We start from the raw sequence: 18931 nt of genomic DNA on the forward strand, positions 1-18931 counted from the left end.
AAATTCTCCCCGGCGTTGGCCCGCAGTTTTAATCCGCAGATCGTATTCACGTAACCAAAAGCGGATAAAATTCGTACCTAATCTCGAGTCTTTAGGCAGCGACGCGAGGATGAGAGTGAATTCGCGCCCGCGTCGGAAGTGTGAAAAACTGAAACCGAAATAAAAATATTATTCAGCCTGCATAAGGCCGCGGTATAAATCCGTTGGGTGAAAAGTTGGAGAAAAAAAGTAAAGGTGAAAAGCTCCCGGCTTACCTGCCCGCAAGCACAACGACAGCCCGACGAAACGGCTCGTCGAGGCTCCTCTGCATCCTTCTTCTTTCGTGTAATCTTAAAATCATACCTGCGTAATTCGTACTGCGACGTTTTCCGAGGGTGTTTCACCCTCCTTGCCGCATCTCTTTTCGGGGAGGTTCAATTACAGGGGTTGCAGTTACCCAACGACCGCACACGTCGGTCTTCCAAGCATCCGATGTAACGTCCGACCCCCAGAGACGAGTTTCAGAACAATAGAGGACGTTATACGTGTACCAAAGCACCTTTACCCACCTGCGTTGCGACATTTTAGCTGATTTAGCCCCTGTCAAGGCGTCTCTTCTCTTCTCTTCTTTACCTTAGCGTCCAGTCTAATGGTCATTTTGCGATTCGACGAGCAGTGCAACGCCAACCGTCCAAAGTTTGTTTCAACCCGTGTTACCGATTTATCGGTTATTCCTTTTGCTCTGCATAAGATGAATTAAGAATTCTTCGACAGTCGTTTTGAATATGGCCAAAAAGTAAGGCGATTCTGAGGAACGTTTACAGTTTACACATTTGTTATGCGGAGAGAAATATGTAGTTGAGGTCACTCAGGTACAGTCATCTGTTATTTTAATTTTTTTTTTTTTATTACGAAAAATCAGTTTTCATAACCAAGAATTTAGTATTCGTTACTATTTTTCCAGTTTCGGGTTACTTGAACTATACATTAACGTTTATAGTGGGCTTCATTGCCGTGGAGAGCTTGTATAATTGGTTTTGAGGATTATCCGACTACTGAGCTAAAAAATACTCTGGCAACTTTCTATTGCGATACAAAAAAATGGACCAAAGAGCCTGATTCAGTATATTTTCTAGCCACAGTTGCGGTAATTTAGTGTTCCTGCAATAATAAATTAATATTACTAGAACTTTATCAACATACAGCAAGTTTGATGGTTTTGGGTGTATCGTGAATATTTCGAAGTGCAAATTAATTAGGTTGAATTGACTGGAAACCTGAAAGAATTTAAAACAGCTGAAGAACACAACACAATCACAATTTCAATTTGACACATTTTCATTCATTCCTTGTAATAAATTCAAAACTATCGCAAGTGAACCTTTTCCAATCGAAACATAAAATATTGAAAAGAAACTAAATCCGCTAATAGATATTAAATACAATAAAACGATTAGTTTTCGTATTACGGAATCAGTTTTCTTGAAAAAATTCTGATCAGCTGTTCACTAAAACGAATCTGTTCAAGTACGTTTTAATCTTTTTTCGTTTACTGGGTAAATTTCATCTCGAGCAATTATAGTATGATCTTAAAATGTGACGTAAGATTCTCTGAACAGGAACAGGTACTTATTGCTTTTCATGAAAATTGTCCAGCCTCTGAGAGAGGATTTTCAAAGCGTTCTTTCCGATGAAAAGCTGGACAAGCGAAAGCATTTCGAGTTAAAAAATTCTTGGGATCGCTCCTCCGTGACAATTCTCAACGAATCACCTCGTAGTAGCGAATTTCTTGGGTCAGAGAACTTAGCCTGACCTAAGGTTCCCAGAATCTGATTCCACACTGAGAAAAAGCTCCTTCTCTGTCCGCAGGCTCTTCGCCTCGCAGGGTTGAGTCAATTTCAATTAAAATTGATGTCGCTTGAGAATCGGGTGCCACTCGCAGACGGACCTTCGACCCTCGACCCAGTCACCCTTCTGAACTGTCCCACAGGTTATTTCGAATTGCAGAGAGCCAGCCATCGAGCTGTGACAAAGAATCCGCATTTGAATACAGGTGCGAATCGACCTTTGGACCTCCGGACTTCGCGTCCTGATATATCGAAGGCTCTAGCCACTTACGAATTCCCTTCGACTTTCCTCGTAGGGAAGAGTTTCCTCGTTTCTTATTTCAGAAGAAGATAAAACTCACGATGTCTGAAGCGTGAAAGGAGCGCATCTTGTGTAACCTGCATCAATGAGGAAACGTCGAGAACGAAGCGACGAGACGGAAATACAAAAGAGAGCCAATCTCGGGGTAGATTTTTACCTCCGAGGGATTATTTTTCAAATCGGACGACTCGGAACAGCTACGACGGTTTCATGGTAGAAAATGTCTCTTTCACAAACGGCAGGAATGGTTTACAATCCATTCGATATCCGTCGGGGGCAGAAAGCTTCCCGCCGTTAAAGTCGTGTGATATTGTATTGTACAAGAAACAGCGTTGCTTTCAGGAATTTATGGAAAATTCTAAGACGATACGGGGATTGAGACTGACGTTGCAAAAGTCAAGACGAACATTCTCACGAAACCGCAGACCGACGGGTCAGGTTTAATTAGTTACGACCCGATACCTACATCCAAGTTCTTATACTGCAACACTCCTTCGGACGCTGGTTCACTGACCACGAATAGTTCCGGAATCCACCCCCGACCCTTTCCGCGTCGCTAAAAGACACGGTTGGCAAAATATCCGAGCAAGGGATGCCGGGATTAAAGTTATAATATCCGGCCATCGCCTGGAGGAAGCGAAACAGAGTCAGGAATTTCGGGGAAAATTTTCAAACGAGTCTGCAGAAGTTCTCGGAGCTTGCAATTAGTCGAGAGTTCGGTTACTGTTCTCATACTTGCGGCTGATTCGTTTTTCGAATACTCCTTATATAATTTCAATTTACATATTCATCGAGAGAAATTTCTAGTCTTCATTACCACACGATCCTTTACTATTTTCATTTTTTATCATAATCAAAGGATACGGTTCCGGGTGAATGGTAAAAATGAGTTTTGTCGCAGTAAGCGGAAAATTTGTTTTTCTACTATATTATGTTGTTACTATTGCGATGATTTGATTCGTTGTTGCGAGAATAAATTCATGTCAAGGTCTTGTTTAACTAAAAAAATACAGTCAACTAAACGTACCGATTTTGCGTTGCGAGAATCACCAGAGAATTTATAAGTAATTGTAACTGCAAACGCACAAAATAATTACTTGTGCCTCATTTTATTGTAATTTCAAGAGTATTCAAACAGTTGCTGCAGCGATGCCTATTTTACCGAAATTTTCTGGCAACAGCAACGAATAAAATTTCTCTCAGATCTTTCTTTTGATCGATCTTTCATTCCTTATTCTAAGTACAAAACGGAGATTGTTTGATTCGCGGGAAAAAAATTACTGTTGCGCTTACTCTTTTTAAGTATTTGTTACTATAAATTTTGTAACTACATTTTTGAACACTGAGAAAAATTTCATTTGTTACAGTATCTAGAAAAATTCACTAAAACAGGTATCGTTAAAAAAACTGTTTGAATATTTTAGAATTACGAAAAACGAGGTACACGTAACCGTTTTGCGATATTGTAGATCCTTTCTTGGTAATTGCAACGCAAAATGAGTTTGTGAGGTTTATTCTACTTTTTTAGTTAAACAAGGTTTTAACGTCAATTTATTGTTGCACAAGCATTAAATTTTCGCAACAGTTGCAAGAAAATCTAGTAACAGTGATCTTAATGAGAAAGAATAGTAACTGATACTAAATTTTCCGGTATTAGCTACAAAACTAATTTTCTCTTTGTACCTAGAACTATATTTTTCGATTGTGATAAAAAAGGAAAAAAATAGTTAAGGACTGAGCGGTAACCGGAAATAAAAATTTCTCTCAGTGCAACTACAATTTTACTCTGTAGTAGATTGCACTGTCGATCTAGTAACTCGGAGCATTTCTGCAGTAACTTTAGAAAATAGGAGAGGCCGGTTCTGGATATAGATTCCCTTACTAACATTCACCGACACTTAGCTGTGTCCAGAACCGGCCTCTCCTATCTCCTAACTTCAGCAATAAACTGTAATAATTTCAATAAAAAAAAAAAAAAACCTACGCCTATCCGAAAACTTTTGCGAAAAGGGTAGTAAATGTAAAGTAATTTTTTCTTCGCGCAGATTTTACTACGGTTAAAACACTGTTCCGTTGTTCGCAATTTTGTCGGTTTGAAAGTAAAAACCGTCCGAAATGACTTACAGAAGCTTGCAGGTGGGAATTTTATTCTGGTAAGAAATCGCAATATTCCAAGTTATTATCGAAGTTTCCCTGCAGAGAAACAGCAGCTGCAGTGGTCGGTTCCCTGGTGGATTGGCGATGGACGCCGGCGAACTGCAATTCCAAAGGAAGACGTACAAAGACGTCGTGCCTAGGTATAAAACTGGATATTTGAAAGATCCCAGGATCGGTGCTCAGGAGCTTCACGTCCCTTTTATACGTGTACTTTATTACCGCAAAGCTTTTAGATCCCGCTTCTTCCCTCGGGTTCACTTCCTTCCCTCTCATTTCCTTCCCCGTTGAACTCTGTTGACTTCCCATTCCCCGAGACAAAAACAGCGAAATTTATCTCCCGCTTTCATTCATTCCCATTTCCTTTTTCACCCATCTAATACGCGTGTGTGTGTGTGTGTGTTTGTGTGTTTGCGAGTGCGTGCGGTCCGTCTTCTTTTTTTTCCCCCCACTTTTTTTTCATCACCCTAATTTTCGACCCGACGGACAGAGCAGCTCGTTTAATAGTCGTAAACGAGATACAGAGTCAACGATTCGGACTGAGCCACTCTTTTTGACAGTCGTAATCGAGAGTTGAAGTCAACAATTGAGACGCCCTGAGAATGCTTTGCGCTGATCCACGGATTACCATAGATCTTCTCTCCGTTATGATATCACCGAGAGAGAAGTTTCCCCGTTTATTTGTCCAACCCTTCATGTTTTCCAAGAAGAATACGGCGTTACACCGCTTATAAACTTGGGGAACTCGTTGTTGATTGTCAAACTTGGTTACATTTTACTTCCTTATCGTTCGACCAACCCTGTGAACATTTCAACCGTTCTCTGCTTCTCTCTTTCTCTCTCTCTCTCTCTCTTTCTCCCGAAATTGTATCGCGCCATGTTTCAAGTAAGTCAATTGAAGTTCATCCCTGCGTCTATTCGTCTGCAGGTTTCAAATTGAAGACTGTAATATATACGTAATGTTTCTCGGAAGAAGCATCTTCCAGGCTCGTCTTTCACTTACGGATAACAATTCCGGTTTCGTACAGGGGTGGCAGCGACATTTACTCTGTATATATTTTCTTCTTCGCCGGAAGACAAAGGCCACTTTTCCACAGCGGATTTCAATCAAGCGATTGGATTCATCCGAGTGTAACGTAGATATACTATACCTACACACGTTCGACCAATCGCCGCGTATTTTTTGCCCTCGAACCGTTTCAAACGCTAATTTTTTTTTTTTTATACCCTCAAACATCGTCCTATGTTTCGCTACGTTCAATATCTCATTCCGACATTTGCATGACGCGTCGTATGCGTCGAAATTCGAGCCGAACGCCGTTCGTTGATTACAATTTGAGTCCGATGGGGATGTGCGAGGAATTCAACCTGTAATCAATAAAACACAAGCGTTGGCACGACACGAAGCGAATTCACGCACCGTGCATATATTATCACTTTTGATAGTGCGGTGCCAAAATTATTCTAATCTCGGATTACTCGATCAGTAACACATGCAAAAAAACACAAAGTTATCGGCATAAAAATTGATTGCCTATCGTATTCTACAGCTTTACACAATAATTCGATCTATAGCTATCAAAAGTCTCTCATAAATAATACTCTTCCTTCTTGACAAGCGTAATTTTTTCATACATTATTTACACAGACACGTAACCGTGGTCCTTTGTCTTGACGCACTCCACTTTGGTCGTTATCACCTGCTTGAAATGGTTGCTTTTCCCACAAAGATTTTCCCTTCAACCATATGTTATAAACACGAAACGTTGTATCAATCATGAAGGATTTCACAGGGGTTAAAATTCGTACATTGCGTGCGCTGTGTTATATTTGGGTGTGAGATTGGGGAAACCCAACTGAAAGACAACGACAAAGGCGAAAAAGTCGCGTTGTCTCTTACATTTAAAAATTGTATTGATTAAAAAATAAGTGGGTAAAAAATTCAACTGAATACTTGATATCAAAGCTTTATATTTTTTCGAAACGAATCGACTAGTGAGACGAATATCGAGTGAGTCAGCTTTTTTCTCCGAGCCTTTATAAATCAACCGACCAATCGTCCAAGGAATTCAAGGATATAACGTGTGGCTCCTGGAGGATCGTCGAAGGTGAATTGGTTAGGTCTCCAATTAGCTTCCAACGATCTCCGCATCGTGTGGCTCGCAATCGAATACGGAAGATCCATAAACTTTCTTTATTTCTTACATTACCTATGATAAAAAAACTGATCGTACCTTTTCTTTTTTCATTTGAAATAAATTGTTAAATAAAATTCACCAGGCTTAAGGCAGATACCGTACAACAGACATCAGCCACACCATACAGTACCAATCCAAATTAACAATATCAAAAATGAAATAATTATTTCACCTCATCTCGGTTTAACTTGAAAGGAAAAATCCTCACTCCCGTATTCATCGTCGGAATAAATGTACATATTTTACGGACGTTGATTGAACATGGCCAAAACGATTTTAACCGACTTTGAACTTGTGGGAGGTGTCAACCGGATCAAGCAAGGCACCTAAATACACGGACGAGCGGACTTGGCACACTCACACGTGCTCAAGTATATTTCAAGTTTGACTGTGCTAAGAGGCTGTCAGTGCCGTAGGCGCAATGCAATCAAGCCACCCCTTGAGTGGAGAGGCAATTCAATTGCCGAGTAGAGAGAGAGGGACGATGTTCCAAGCCAGAGTCGCGTTATGTTCACTCGATAATATACCAGTATATATATATATATATATATATATATACGTACGAGTATTGCCAAAGAATTTTTGCACGGAAATGTTGACAATTATTCCGAAAATGAGGCACCCGCTGTATAAAACGAGCCGGTAAATTTGCCGGTGTTTTATTACAGTTGACATTCCTTGACTCGAATATGCGTTGCTTGAAGTTGCCGCCGGCTGCTACAGTTTGCGTTAAAATTGTGACTAATAATTAATTCGGATTTATACCGCGAGTGCGCGAAATCAAGGAACGCTTCGTGGTATGGAACCAGCGTTAAAATTTTACCGGCACCGTTGCGGAATTCATTTTTTAGCACAGTTTTAGTTTAATCACTGCGGTCTGGTTTATACTTGTGGAAATCGTGTGATCGTGATATCGTAATTTTTGGACATTTAAACAATTGGAGCGGCATGACTACTATTTGCTTGTTATTCTAATCCAGGGGAGTTAAATATTTAAAGCTTCTCGCATTACTTGATTTATCTAATGATTTGATCTATGCGATAAAGATATAAAGAAACAAGTTTTTCATTTATACACAACTTCTTCACGTGTCGGAGCTTTAATTTGTTGAATAATAATTTATCTTACGACTGGTTTAAATACTTTTTTCTTGCAGCGATCTGGAATGCTTAAGAAAAGTTTTAACCCTAAGATTCATAGTTTACTGATATTCTCTGAAATAGTGGTATTACATGCGTGTTATGACAGCACAAAAATGACGGCAGCTTTGAAAGGAGGAGACGCGTCCTAGTTTTGAATTCCACGTTCAATGTCCTCAAAGCCGTACGCGATAGAATTCCCCTCTGTGTATTCGTGCGATATCTGCGTATAAATTTTTATCCGCTCTTTGAAAACGGAGTAGAAATCGATTAAGTCTGATGTTTTATTCACCCTCCGTAGCCACGTGACTTACCCGATATCAAAGAACACGCCAGCAATTAAAACGCGAATTTACGGTCGTTATCTCGTTTTTTCATCCCTCTTTTATTCGAGTTTCATTTTTCACCCTGCAGGTCGTTAACCACACTGAAACAACAAGGGGCTTCGGACGAATGAGCGTTTACGTTTCCGGTATATCCACTTGAAGTTGTACCAAGTATAGTTTGCGTTTATATTCGTCGAGCGTGTAATTATAATTTAGGCAATTAAACGAAACACGATTTACAGTATTTATGCCACCCTTCTCTATAGTTACGCTGTAAAGCTTAAATTGTAGCTGATACAATACGCAAGCTGTAGGAACACCGATTACACAATTGCCAACATGTGGCAAGGTGCTTGTGCTGCGTGTTGAAAGACCGGGAAAACCGATCTGTTTGAATATTGATTATCGATTAAATAGTCCGTTAATCAGAATTAAATTTTTGCTTACTGATTTTACTTTTTCAACGTAATAATTTTCACGGCAGAACGAAATATTAAAAAACTTGTACTAGTTTTTTTTCGCGGCTTCTGAGTTTCGTAGAGTGAAACAGCTGCGTTTCGTTTCAGCCGGTCCGTGCGTTTAATTTACACCATTTTTTGCAGTTAAATTAGGTGTCAATGTTAATTTACCGCTGGACGAACATCAAATTCTCGCAATAGTTACAGGAAAATATAGTTCGACTGACCAAGATGAAAGAGAATAAGAACCCTAGATTACTAGATTTTACGGTTACCTACAGCTAAAAAAATGTAAAAAAAACGCCTTATCAACTCTTCCGTTCAAAAATAGTTATGGACTATATACCGCAGTTCCCGCAGCTAGAAATTTCTCTCAACTGTATCGGGGAGACGACGACACGTAATTAGCAATGGAATTACTACTATTATAGTATTTCAAACAAGCTTCAACCACCGCGTGATTAATTTAGTCCAGTAAAACGTTCTGTTGGTAAATTTCCAACCTGCAAGCTGACTCCCGTCCTGCGTCAAACAGTCCAAGTTCATTAATAATATCCCTATCGTATTTTTCGCATCTCTTTTTACTACCGCACGACAACTGCTTTTACCGGAGAATTTGCGGAAGCACTTGTGTCGCTCAATTGTTACGTGCATGGAATGTTAAGCCATTCATCCAATTTGTCATATACAGCATCGAGAGAAAATTAATATTTTTCCTTTTTCCCCCTCGAGGAGCACACAATTTCAGTCCATCCCGGTGAATTTCCCACTCCTTTCGTCCTCCGGGCGAAAAATGTTTTTCAACCGTACATACATAAATTTTTTTTCCATCCCTAATTGAAACTCATTAACTCTGTCCGTGTAAAAGTACGAAATTATAACCTGTGCGAAAATTCAGCACGTGTAAAATTTATCGTAATTTTTTTTTTTTTTCCCCATCAAGATCTTTCCAATCATTAATTCAATTAAACTCTGCTCCAGCAGCATGCAACGTACACTCGTCGCGATAAAATTGCAGGCTGTAAATTAACTGGACCGTATCTTTGGAAATGTTAAAAACAGAAATTAATCGCAGACCTGCGTGCACGCTCGGCATGAAATCGCGAACAGGCAATATCCTGTTAATCAGGTTTGTCCCGCGGTGTTATTAGCTCTGCCATGCGTAGAAATCAGCCGCAAGTTCGTATTGTATACGCCTCGCACAACCAGCTTGCAATTAACCGAAATGTGCGGCAGCCTCGCAACGGTGATAAAATTAATTCCAGACCGATCTGGGAAATTGATCAACTACGCGTTGTTCTCCGCTTGTCTCGCTTCCAGGCTTTCCCTTCCCTTCCCTTCCCTCCCCACCCCTCCCCGCCCCTTGCCTTGCCTTGCCTTCGCCGCTCTTACTTCCGGTTCACGCCTCCAGTATCGCATAGTCTAACTAAATTAGCCGCTCCATCAGTTCTCCAGCTTTCGGAAGACAATCAAATTGAATTATTCATTGAACACTACACGCGCGGTGCTCCGAGTTAACATCGAATACGTTTACCGTACAATAGATGCATTAGGAGAATTGAACCTGCCCGCGGAATTAAAGGCCCCGAACTTGTATTTTTTATCTTCTTTTTCTCTCTTCGTCCCCCCCCCCCGTAAACCGTGAATTTTCACCATCGTAAAGAGGTGCAGGATCCGGGTGAGCGAAGGCAAGAGCATGTTTTTACATCCATGGTCTCGCGAAACAAGTAAACGAAGATAAATTGCGCATAACGGTGAATTGCAGGGTGTTTGCGCCACGGCTAACGAGTATTTCAATATTTTAGTAAGGGAAATGTACCGCGGTACAAACACCCCTGCAAGTACGCCTATCCTTCCTGTTTTACGCTTTGTACTTAAACTGAACGACGCGACGCGCGACGGGTGAAATTCGCCACGAATCTAACGCCACTGGCATTTTACTCGCAACAATTTTGAACGGTCGATTGTTGTTTGTTGTGGGATTGTCCCAAGTTGCTGAAAATTTAACAAAGGTCAAGGGAAAGAAACCGGAGTACCCATTCGAATCTACTAATTGATACATTTATTCTGCTCTCATCAATTTTCTATCTACACCCAATTTTTCAATACGAAATATCGGTAGCTAAAGTGACAGAAAACTGTGAGTCAGTTGAAAAAAAAAAAAATTAATCAATCTTTGGTCTATACCCTAATTAAAAGTTGTAGAGTACAAATTTGTGATAATTTTCACTTCATCTTGAACGAATTGTAACGCAGTGTTGTAACGTAGATCGAACTCGTTTTTCCATGATCTTTTGTTCATCTCAGCAACTAATTACCGTAAGTAGCGGTAGAGGATTTTGAAGCTTCCAACGGAAGTAAGAAGGCGCGGAAACGGTGTGAAAATGAGCTGAAAAATAAAACGTCAGAACACTCGTTGTTCCTTGTTTCCAGCTTTACTGAAATAGAGGAAAACTGTGCAGCCAGCCTTTTGGGCGGGGGGGGAGGGGGGGGGGGGGGGGGAGTCGAGAGTCGAGCGGTTCCTGACTCATCCCTTTCCGTTTGATGTTAAATTTATCTCTCGCGGCAAGTTCGCCGTTGTCTACATCATCCGCGAAACTGAAACATCTCGACATACCTACATAGGAAGCATACTGTGAAAGCCACATGCAGGGGTGGTTCATGATTCAGGGTTGCTGGCGTGTAATATACACCCTGGTATAATGATTAAGGAGTGTCTTTAAAGGAGATTGAGTCAAAATTAAAACAAGATTGCTAGCTCGATTACGTTTAATAATGACAGAAGAGCCATGACTTTAGGAATCAGCTGGAGATGTTGGAACATTCTGCCAATGGTTAAAGAAGTGATGGAATTTTATCAACGATAAATAAAATTTTGGAAAAATAACTAGGTCTTCACGCCAATGTCAATTTTTCATCGTGGATTTTTACTTGTAATGTTAATAAGTAAATTTGGTACAGTAAATTAAATCAATTTTGGGGTATTTATTCGTTCTTTCTGACAAGTGACAGTGGCGAATGTTGCGTGGAATTGAATTTCGGTGTTTTTGCGACATGCAGATTCATCTTATTGTCGGTGTAGATAACATCGTAACTATTGTTTTCAATCCGTCGTATATAAGCTATGTTTGTATTACCTGATTTTTTGTTCGTGAACCATTCAAATATATAATGAAAAAAAGCAGGATTTAACCTAATTGGAAAAGTTTGATTTGATTACTGAAACCAAAAAAAAGAAAACAGTTAAAATAAGTTTGTAACGGTTTTCCATATAAACTGAATTTACTAGGCATTTTCAACCATATTGAGAAGCGTTTCAATAAAACTTAAAAGCTCCAAGTTTTTCTTTACAATGCAAGTACGTATCGTTTGTTTTTTAATTTCCAACGAGATCTCCGCAACTCACTACGTTACAATAATTTAACAGACTATATGTACTCTAAATATCGTCGTAAAATTAATAACAAGCAACGACTTTCGGCAAGCCACACTGAGAAAAATTTCATTTGTTATGGTAACTAGAAAAATTCAGTAAAACAAGTATCGTTAAAAAAACTGTTTGAACATTGTCACATTGTCGATCCTTTTTTGGTAATTGCAACGCCAAATCAGTTTCTGAGGTTTCCTCTATTTTTTTTAGTCAAACAACGCTTTAACATCGATTTATTGTTGCACAAGCGTTAAATTTTCGCAACAGTTGCAAGAAAATACAGCAACAGTGATCGTAATGAGAAAGAATAGTAACGTATACCAGACTTTCCGGTAACAGCTAGAAAACTAATTTTCATCTTCTACCTAGAACTATATTTTTCGATTGTGGTAAAAAATGAAAATAGTCGAGTAATGAGCGGTAACCGGAACTAAAAATTTCTCTCGGTGCAAAATCCTCAACGAGAAGCTGTAAATTTCCCCTCACTCAAGCACTATAGTTTTCGGTTCGCCAGACGCGATATTGCGTCCCGATAGCCTCGAAGCGCTGCACCCGTACCCGTAACCAAGGCACATGCATCAACGCGTCTTATACTTTTCTTATACTTTTTTCAAAACCTTGTTCCAGAGCTGTGCGAGGAATGGGCTCTCGCCAACAGCCGCGAGTGCGTCGAGGGGGGTGTCGGGGGCGGCGGGGGCCAGGAAGACGCCGAGGATCCGGCGGAGGCCACGTTCTCTCTGAAATACCTGGGAAGCACCCTCGTCGAGACGCCCTCCAGCGAGGAGGCCACCGCCGAGGCCATCAAAACCATCATCACCATGGTACCTATGCCTGTGTCTGCTCGATACACCCCGTAGACATTGGGATTCAATGCACGCCTGACGAAAGACCGTGAAACATTTTACACAAGGACAGTTTTGTGCCTCCACTCTTAGGCGCGGCTGATGCGTTAGGAAATCTTTCAACATACGGTGGGATTCTCACGAGAAACGGAGGAGAAGCCTCGTTGTACCGGAAATTCGAGATGCTTAGTCCCCTACTTTCCTGGAGAATCCAATTTCCTTTCTTTTTTTTTCCTGCTTCGTTTTTCCTCAATTTTTGTGCTACGTTCACGGGTAACGAGTATCGTTCTGTTTCGGGATCTTAGGATCTTGCGAAAAGGGTTTTTAACGTTTTCCTTGGATCATTGAGTATAGCAGAAGTATTCGGAAGGTGAACAATTCGTTGAGTAGGTACGTGTCTGATAGTTTTTTTTTTGTTTTGGTTTTCAGAGGGGTCGTTAATGAAAATCATATCGACGATCCCGAACGAGCAATTGTTGGAAATGAATCGGCGGTCGTGGTGATGAATATTCATATTCGGATCTTGAAAATCGGAAGAGACGATACATTTATTGGAATAACACTTTTCTCAGAATTTGGTCTCTGCGTTAAGAAGGAATTAATCTTCTCTGTGGATAGAATTTAAAGATATATAGAACAATCTGATCACATTTTCTCTTTTTCCTAAAAAAATATAATTGCGGATTATACAAGCAATTGAATTTTATTGATTTTGTAATATAATATACATATTACTTAGCATGGGTGACGCCATATTGTTATATTTCCGAATCTGCTAGATTTGTTTCAATTTTTGTTTAATCTGAAAAAAAATATGAGCCAAGTATTTTTCGTTTTACCTCGTTGAATAGGTGTTTAAAAATTTTCACCCATACGGAATTACTTCTGCACGAACTGATTTGAATATTTTTATACATGATCAGCAGAGTATTTCGAATAATCCCTCGTTAGTCATTGAAATGCCTTTTTTTTTAACCATCTAGAAAAGTGAAACATTTTTTTTATTTTGCATAAATTTTTTCATTCAAAATTCGTTTGGTGTCAATTCAACTGTGATTGACAAATAAATCGGTTTCAGACAATGTCAAATTTTTTTCAAGCTCTACTGGAATTAGTTAACACATTCTGAATGTACGTCCTTTTTGGTTCTAACTAATTTTGACTGAAACAAGCATTTTTAATCCTGCTTAAAGCAATTATGTGTGTAAGACATATACGGAAATTACTGCAAAAATATTACTGAGAAATTTATTCAGTTCGGATTGATCTTGTTCACTTTGAAATTGCGTTTTTCACAATTTACACCATCTCAACTCCGTTAGCCAGTTGCAATGAATTACTCCCTGAGAAAGAATTCAATTCCGAATAACTTTCTTATTCTTTTAATACTACTTTAATTATTATAAACGTATAAAAATACATCAAACTTATAACTAGTCAATTCAAATGAAATATGGGAAACACTGGTTACAATAAAACCCACTCTGATTCTAAATTCGACGTTGTTTTGTGAAGAATCTTTCATAGTCTTGATTGAAAATTAAAATTTAAATAAAAATAATTCAATGCTGGCGATCTAAAAAAAAAAAAAAAACAAAAAACGTCCAGCTGTAAATTATATCACACTTTTTTTTAAAACTTGTACTATTTTGAATAAAATTCTCAATCGAATCGAGATGACCCCAAGGAATATTCCTTCAACCGCGATTGGCGGAGAGTCAAGAATTATTTGGGATCCAAAACTATAGAAGGCTCTTCACAATATAGTGAGAAATGACGTCAAATTTACTGAATACCCGATAAAGCATTTCCAGTATAAATGTATTTTCGATGCACATAATCCGAATCCTGCATCCTTTGAAGAGCCTCACGTCCACCGTCAAATCCCGCGAATAGTTTTCATTTTTGCGTTGAATTCCGAGGGTGCAAATATCCTCTTCCGGTGGAATTCGTGCCTGCGTGAGTTTGCGAGAGCGCAGGATCCGCGTATTATAATGCGGAAATGTTGGTGCAGGGTTGGAGTTAGGAGGGGAGGTTAGTCGCGCCATTCGTAGGTTATTGACATCTGTATAATCCGACACGATAGCTCACAAATATCCGGACAAATATTGGATCGTTCCAGGGGATGAAGAAGAAGGAGACAGAACGAACAACCGGTCCTGTAACACCCTAATTCGGTGACCATTTGTCAGGAGTCGTTTCTCCTCTCTGAGAGTTCAAGCGATTAGGATACTTTGTGGAGTTTGAATTTTATTCAAAAACGGAGTGGAGGTAGGCTGGAAACTGATGAATATATTTCAGGATCGTACACGTTTTCCGAGCTTCCGTAGATAGGAGTGAAGAATGGGCGAATCAAATAAACGTGACTTTTATTCACGTCCACAAAAAGTGCTACCTTAGTGCCGTGATATCCTTCGCTTCTACAAAGTCCTTCGTTTGGTCCGCGCGATCGTGCCAGGACATTTTGGCTGTTACAGTCTTGCTCGACATTCGTCCGTTCCAAGTGCTCTACGTACGTCCTCCACTGTCCTGCACGTACCTTCTACCTGTGCAAACGACGTTTTCATTGCCTCTCGACTCCCCTTTAACCGTCGAACCAGTTTTTATCCTCGGACCAGGATTCATGCGGGGGATCCTCGTTCGGTACGTTTCGAAATACGAGGTTCCGATTCGTCTCGTTGATAACTGGCGCTGCATCCAACATTTTTCTCTCTCTCTTTCTCTCTGCTCCTTGAAGCTTCTTATTTCGAAGTGATCTGTACGAGGTGGCTTCGATCGGTAATCCAGTGATTTATATTGAATCGTATCGTGTTCCTGTGTTGCCAAAAGACTTCAAGGAGCGTTATTTGCATAGAGCATGACGAATGGTTCAAGGTGGAAGAGCAGATGTAGGAAATCATTCGTTGTGACGTCGATCAGGAATGGCATTGATCATTCGTGTAGAATGAGAGTCTTTTCCTACCGCGTTACCGTCAGTGAAACAAAAATCATCTCATTAACTCCGAGAAATTCACCTCTTTTGACTTACTTCGGATATCCTGTCCTCCGGCGACCCCAACGAGCAGGATTGCGACAGAGTGCAATTAAGATATCCAATTTCTTCTGTGCATTGAAAACGCAATAGGAGGATCAGCTTCTCAGACTTTAAGAAATAGAGTTGTTCAGAGTCTAAGTCTGATTGCAGGATTACTCAGTCGAGGTACGACTTAAGTTTGAAAAAAATGTATAATCCCAGTCACCCGATGATGGGAATTGTGCTCAGTGAAACGACAAAGGAATTCATTATTCATTTATTAAAACAATAACTCACAGCGCAAAGCGTCGGTTAGCTGAGTTCTATACCTACATAGTAATTCCGAAATATAAAATTGAGAAGTACCGACATTTCGAACGGCGGAAACTACAAATGGTCAAAACTTCGACCCATTCAGGGTTTGTACCATTCGATTATGTGACAATTTGTAGTTTCGAAGAAGAAGAGTTTGACACTTCGGTATTACTTGCTGTTCGGGACTTTGACCATTCGACGAAACGGTCGTTCTGAACTCTGACAATTCGGAATTCCGGCTCTCAACCTCTAATTAGCTGCTGAACGACAAGTGCCCACCTTGTCAAAGTTTAAGGTCAAACATTCCCAGTACGTCTCGAAGACGAACACCCTGAACGATGACCGTGCAGCGGACAACCGAGGAAGTTCAAAGTTCGGTCGACTCATTATCCGGATGCTTAACACCCGATACCATCGTTCCTTAACCCAACGCTGAGGAGTTTCGCGAATCCGTTGAGCTTGAAACGCGAGGAGGTTAAAGAGGCGTTTCTAACTCGTCAAAACTCGTCCCTGAGAGCTTCAAAAATGGCGGTGTGTGTATATTACTTCCGTTCGAGTTGGCCGAGGTGTACTCTGCGATACCGTCATTCTTCCAGGAGGTCTCTTCAACGAGGAACGCGCAAGTGTCCGGCACGGCTTCGTAATGAAGTTTCAGGTTCTCCTCATCTCGTATACGTGCCGCGTGTAATCCTCCCGAGCTTCGCTGCTCGGAAACCCTTTGTTTGCTAAAAACTTCTCGCAGCTCCTGGGAAGCTTCAAAGTAAATAACAAAGAACCAAGCCCGCTCAAAATGTCCACACAAGATTTTCGGAAACTCGATAATTTTCACGATATTGAATTTCGGATCAGAAAGAAGTCAGTCATCTCGTATAAACAATGTAATAACCCAATCGATCCTGAATTTTCGGTCTTGTGAACCCTTTAGTCAATCGGGTGGTTTGGTTTTTGCACTTGAAAATTAAGGCCAGTGGGAAATTAGAGAAACTTATCAAATCTGAAACGTTTCTGAATGATTCGAAGGACGGGAAAGTCGAGTCCGTTTAACACTGATAACGGCGTGGCTGGAACTGCGGTAATTTTCAACAAAACGGAGAGTACCGTAAGATCTTTTTTGAGAGAGGTTTTATATAGTATAATTTCCGGATGAAACCCGCCTACTTTTCTGCTCAAGAAATGGTCCATCATGACTTGAGTTACGAAGACCCTGAGCATGGCCTCGGTGAACTATTCCGCAATCTGCTTCACGGTTTCGCAACTTTGAATTGAAATTCGTCAGTGAGATTTTAAAAGTATTATAAAAATTGTTTGCAAAACATGACGTAGTGGATTTTACATTTGGAAATCGGTTAAAATGTAATTCCAAGAAAGTATAAATCTCAGGTCACGATCATTCGAAAGAGAAGCTTTTTCTCCATGGGATGATAATTCCGTAGATCGATCGAAGGCCCGGAGGTTCATGCGCGCGAAAAAAACACGGGCATATTTTTCGAGCCTCTGATATCTCCAGGCAGCATTGGACCACCCCCCTCGATGGTGATACACAAAAAGCGTCAGGCTTAACAGACATTGCCTGTTGGAAATCCTCGTAGGTGGTTTTGCCGGGGGGTTTTCGATGCGAGCGAAGCACGTTGAGTAAGGGCCACCCTTTCTATTCTGACCACACGACAGATTCGTGCCAGCTCCGAAATTTTGGGTTACACAATCGCGCCAGCTTGTTTTCACGATCCTTAAATCATTCCGCTGAATAATAATTCTCTGCAAAACTTGTTAACGCATCCGCTATCTGCCTGTTTGTCAACCCTGAACACATCGTTTGGACAAAATTGCGCGTGTTAATTTTAAGCGTTTTTTAAAGGTACAGAATCAGGCGTAATTACAAATTTACGTTCATTCAATCGTGCACGCTGAGTTGGGGAGTGAAATTATAGTGCGAAAGAAATCGACACGGATTTGTTGTAATATTTTTTTAAAATTTATTTTCATTTCTGTGCGATAATAAGGTACCAATGTTGAATTACCTGTACTGGAATTTATTTACATCTTAGTTTTAGCAACTGAAAAAAAGGTTCGCTTCCTAATCTTATTTCTCTGTATATTTTCATCCTGCGTAGTGGAAAAAATAACGGCAATTTTTCTTATACGTATATAGCACGCTAACAAAAGCTCTGAAATGTTTTGTTCTTCCTTCAGGCAAAAGCGAGTGGAAAAAAATTGCAGAGGGTGTCCCTGGCGGTTAGCCTACGGGGAATTCGCATGACCGATGTGGCAACGGAAGAGGATCAGCTCCAGGTCTCGATTTACAGGTGAATTAAAACGTTGAACGAAAGTTTATTTTCCTCGGAAAACTAGCGGCTGAGTGCCCACTTTTCCCCGCATGTATGCTCCAAGCGGCTCCGCTAACTGAAAGGCTAACTTTATTCCCTGTTCCATTACGCTTCCGCGATCGGTTCACTGCCGGCTGCTTTTCGGTCGAGCGAATATTCGCCTGGCACGTATCGATTGAAGTCTGCAGGCAAATTCAAACGTTATTATTCGCTTTTGCGTGCGAGGAAATTATTCGCGAAAACGGAGACGAATAACTCAAGACTACATCTCGATACCTCGTTGCGAAAATTTTCATTAAAGCTCAGCGTTGAATTATTTTCAACAACCAGGCATTGAATTATGTTTCAGCGTTCTGAACGCGCGCGTTTCTCGACGTTTAATTACTTGAATAAATCTCGAAATTCCCCGGAGCGAGTAGCGGAAGCCACCCACTCGAGACCCTTTGGTCTTGATCGTCGTCAACGATTGTATTTAAATTTCTCAATCTCGATTAATAACTCCTTCGTAGGATTTCACCCGCTCTTTCAATGCTCGTTTGCCAACCTTTCATTCGCTTTTCCGATGACCTTCGAAACCCTCGAAGCTTTACGCCCCGTCCTTTGG

The 18931-nt window shown here is 40.5% G+C and overlaps 1 protein-coding gene across 3 annotated transcripts in view; it reads left to right on the top strand.

Moving 5' to 3' along the window:
* The window catches only part of LOC107223845 (low density lipoprotein receptor adapter protein 1-B), a 60063-nt gene that overhangs the window by 37368 nt on the left and 3764 nt on the right, over nucleotides 1-18931 (top strand). For all 3 annotated transcript variants that reach the window (XM_015663667.2, XM_015663666.2, XM_046746832.1), the window contains exons 2-3: nucleotides 12461-12654; nucleotides 18194-18306. In XM_015663667.2, coding sequence (XP_015519153.1) covers nucleotides 12461-12654; nucleotides 18194-18306 — 307 coding nt within the window. The remainder of the gene's footprint in view (nucleotides 1-12460; nucleotides 12655-18193; nucleotides 18307-18931) is intronic.

Source organism: Neodiprion lecontei, chromosome 1 (assembly GCF_021901455.1).
Source record: "Neodiprion lecontei isolate iyNeoLeco1 chromosome 1, iyNeoLeco1.1, whole genome shotgun sequence".
In the NCBI taxonomy this organism is placed as follows: Eukaryota; Metazoa; Arthropoda; class Insecta; order Hymenoptera; family Diprionidae; genus Neodiprion; species Neodiprion lecontei.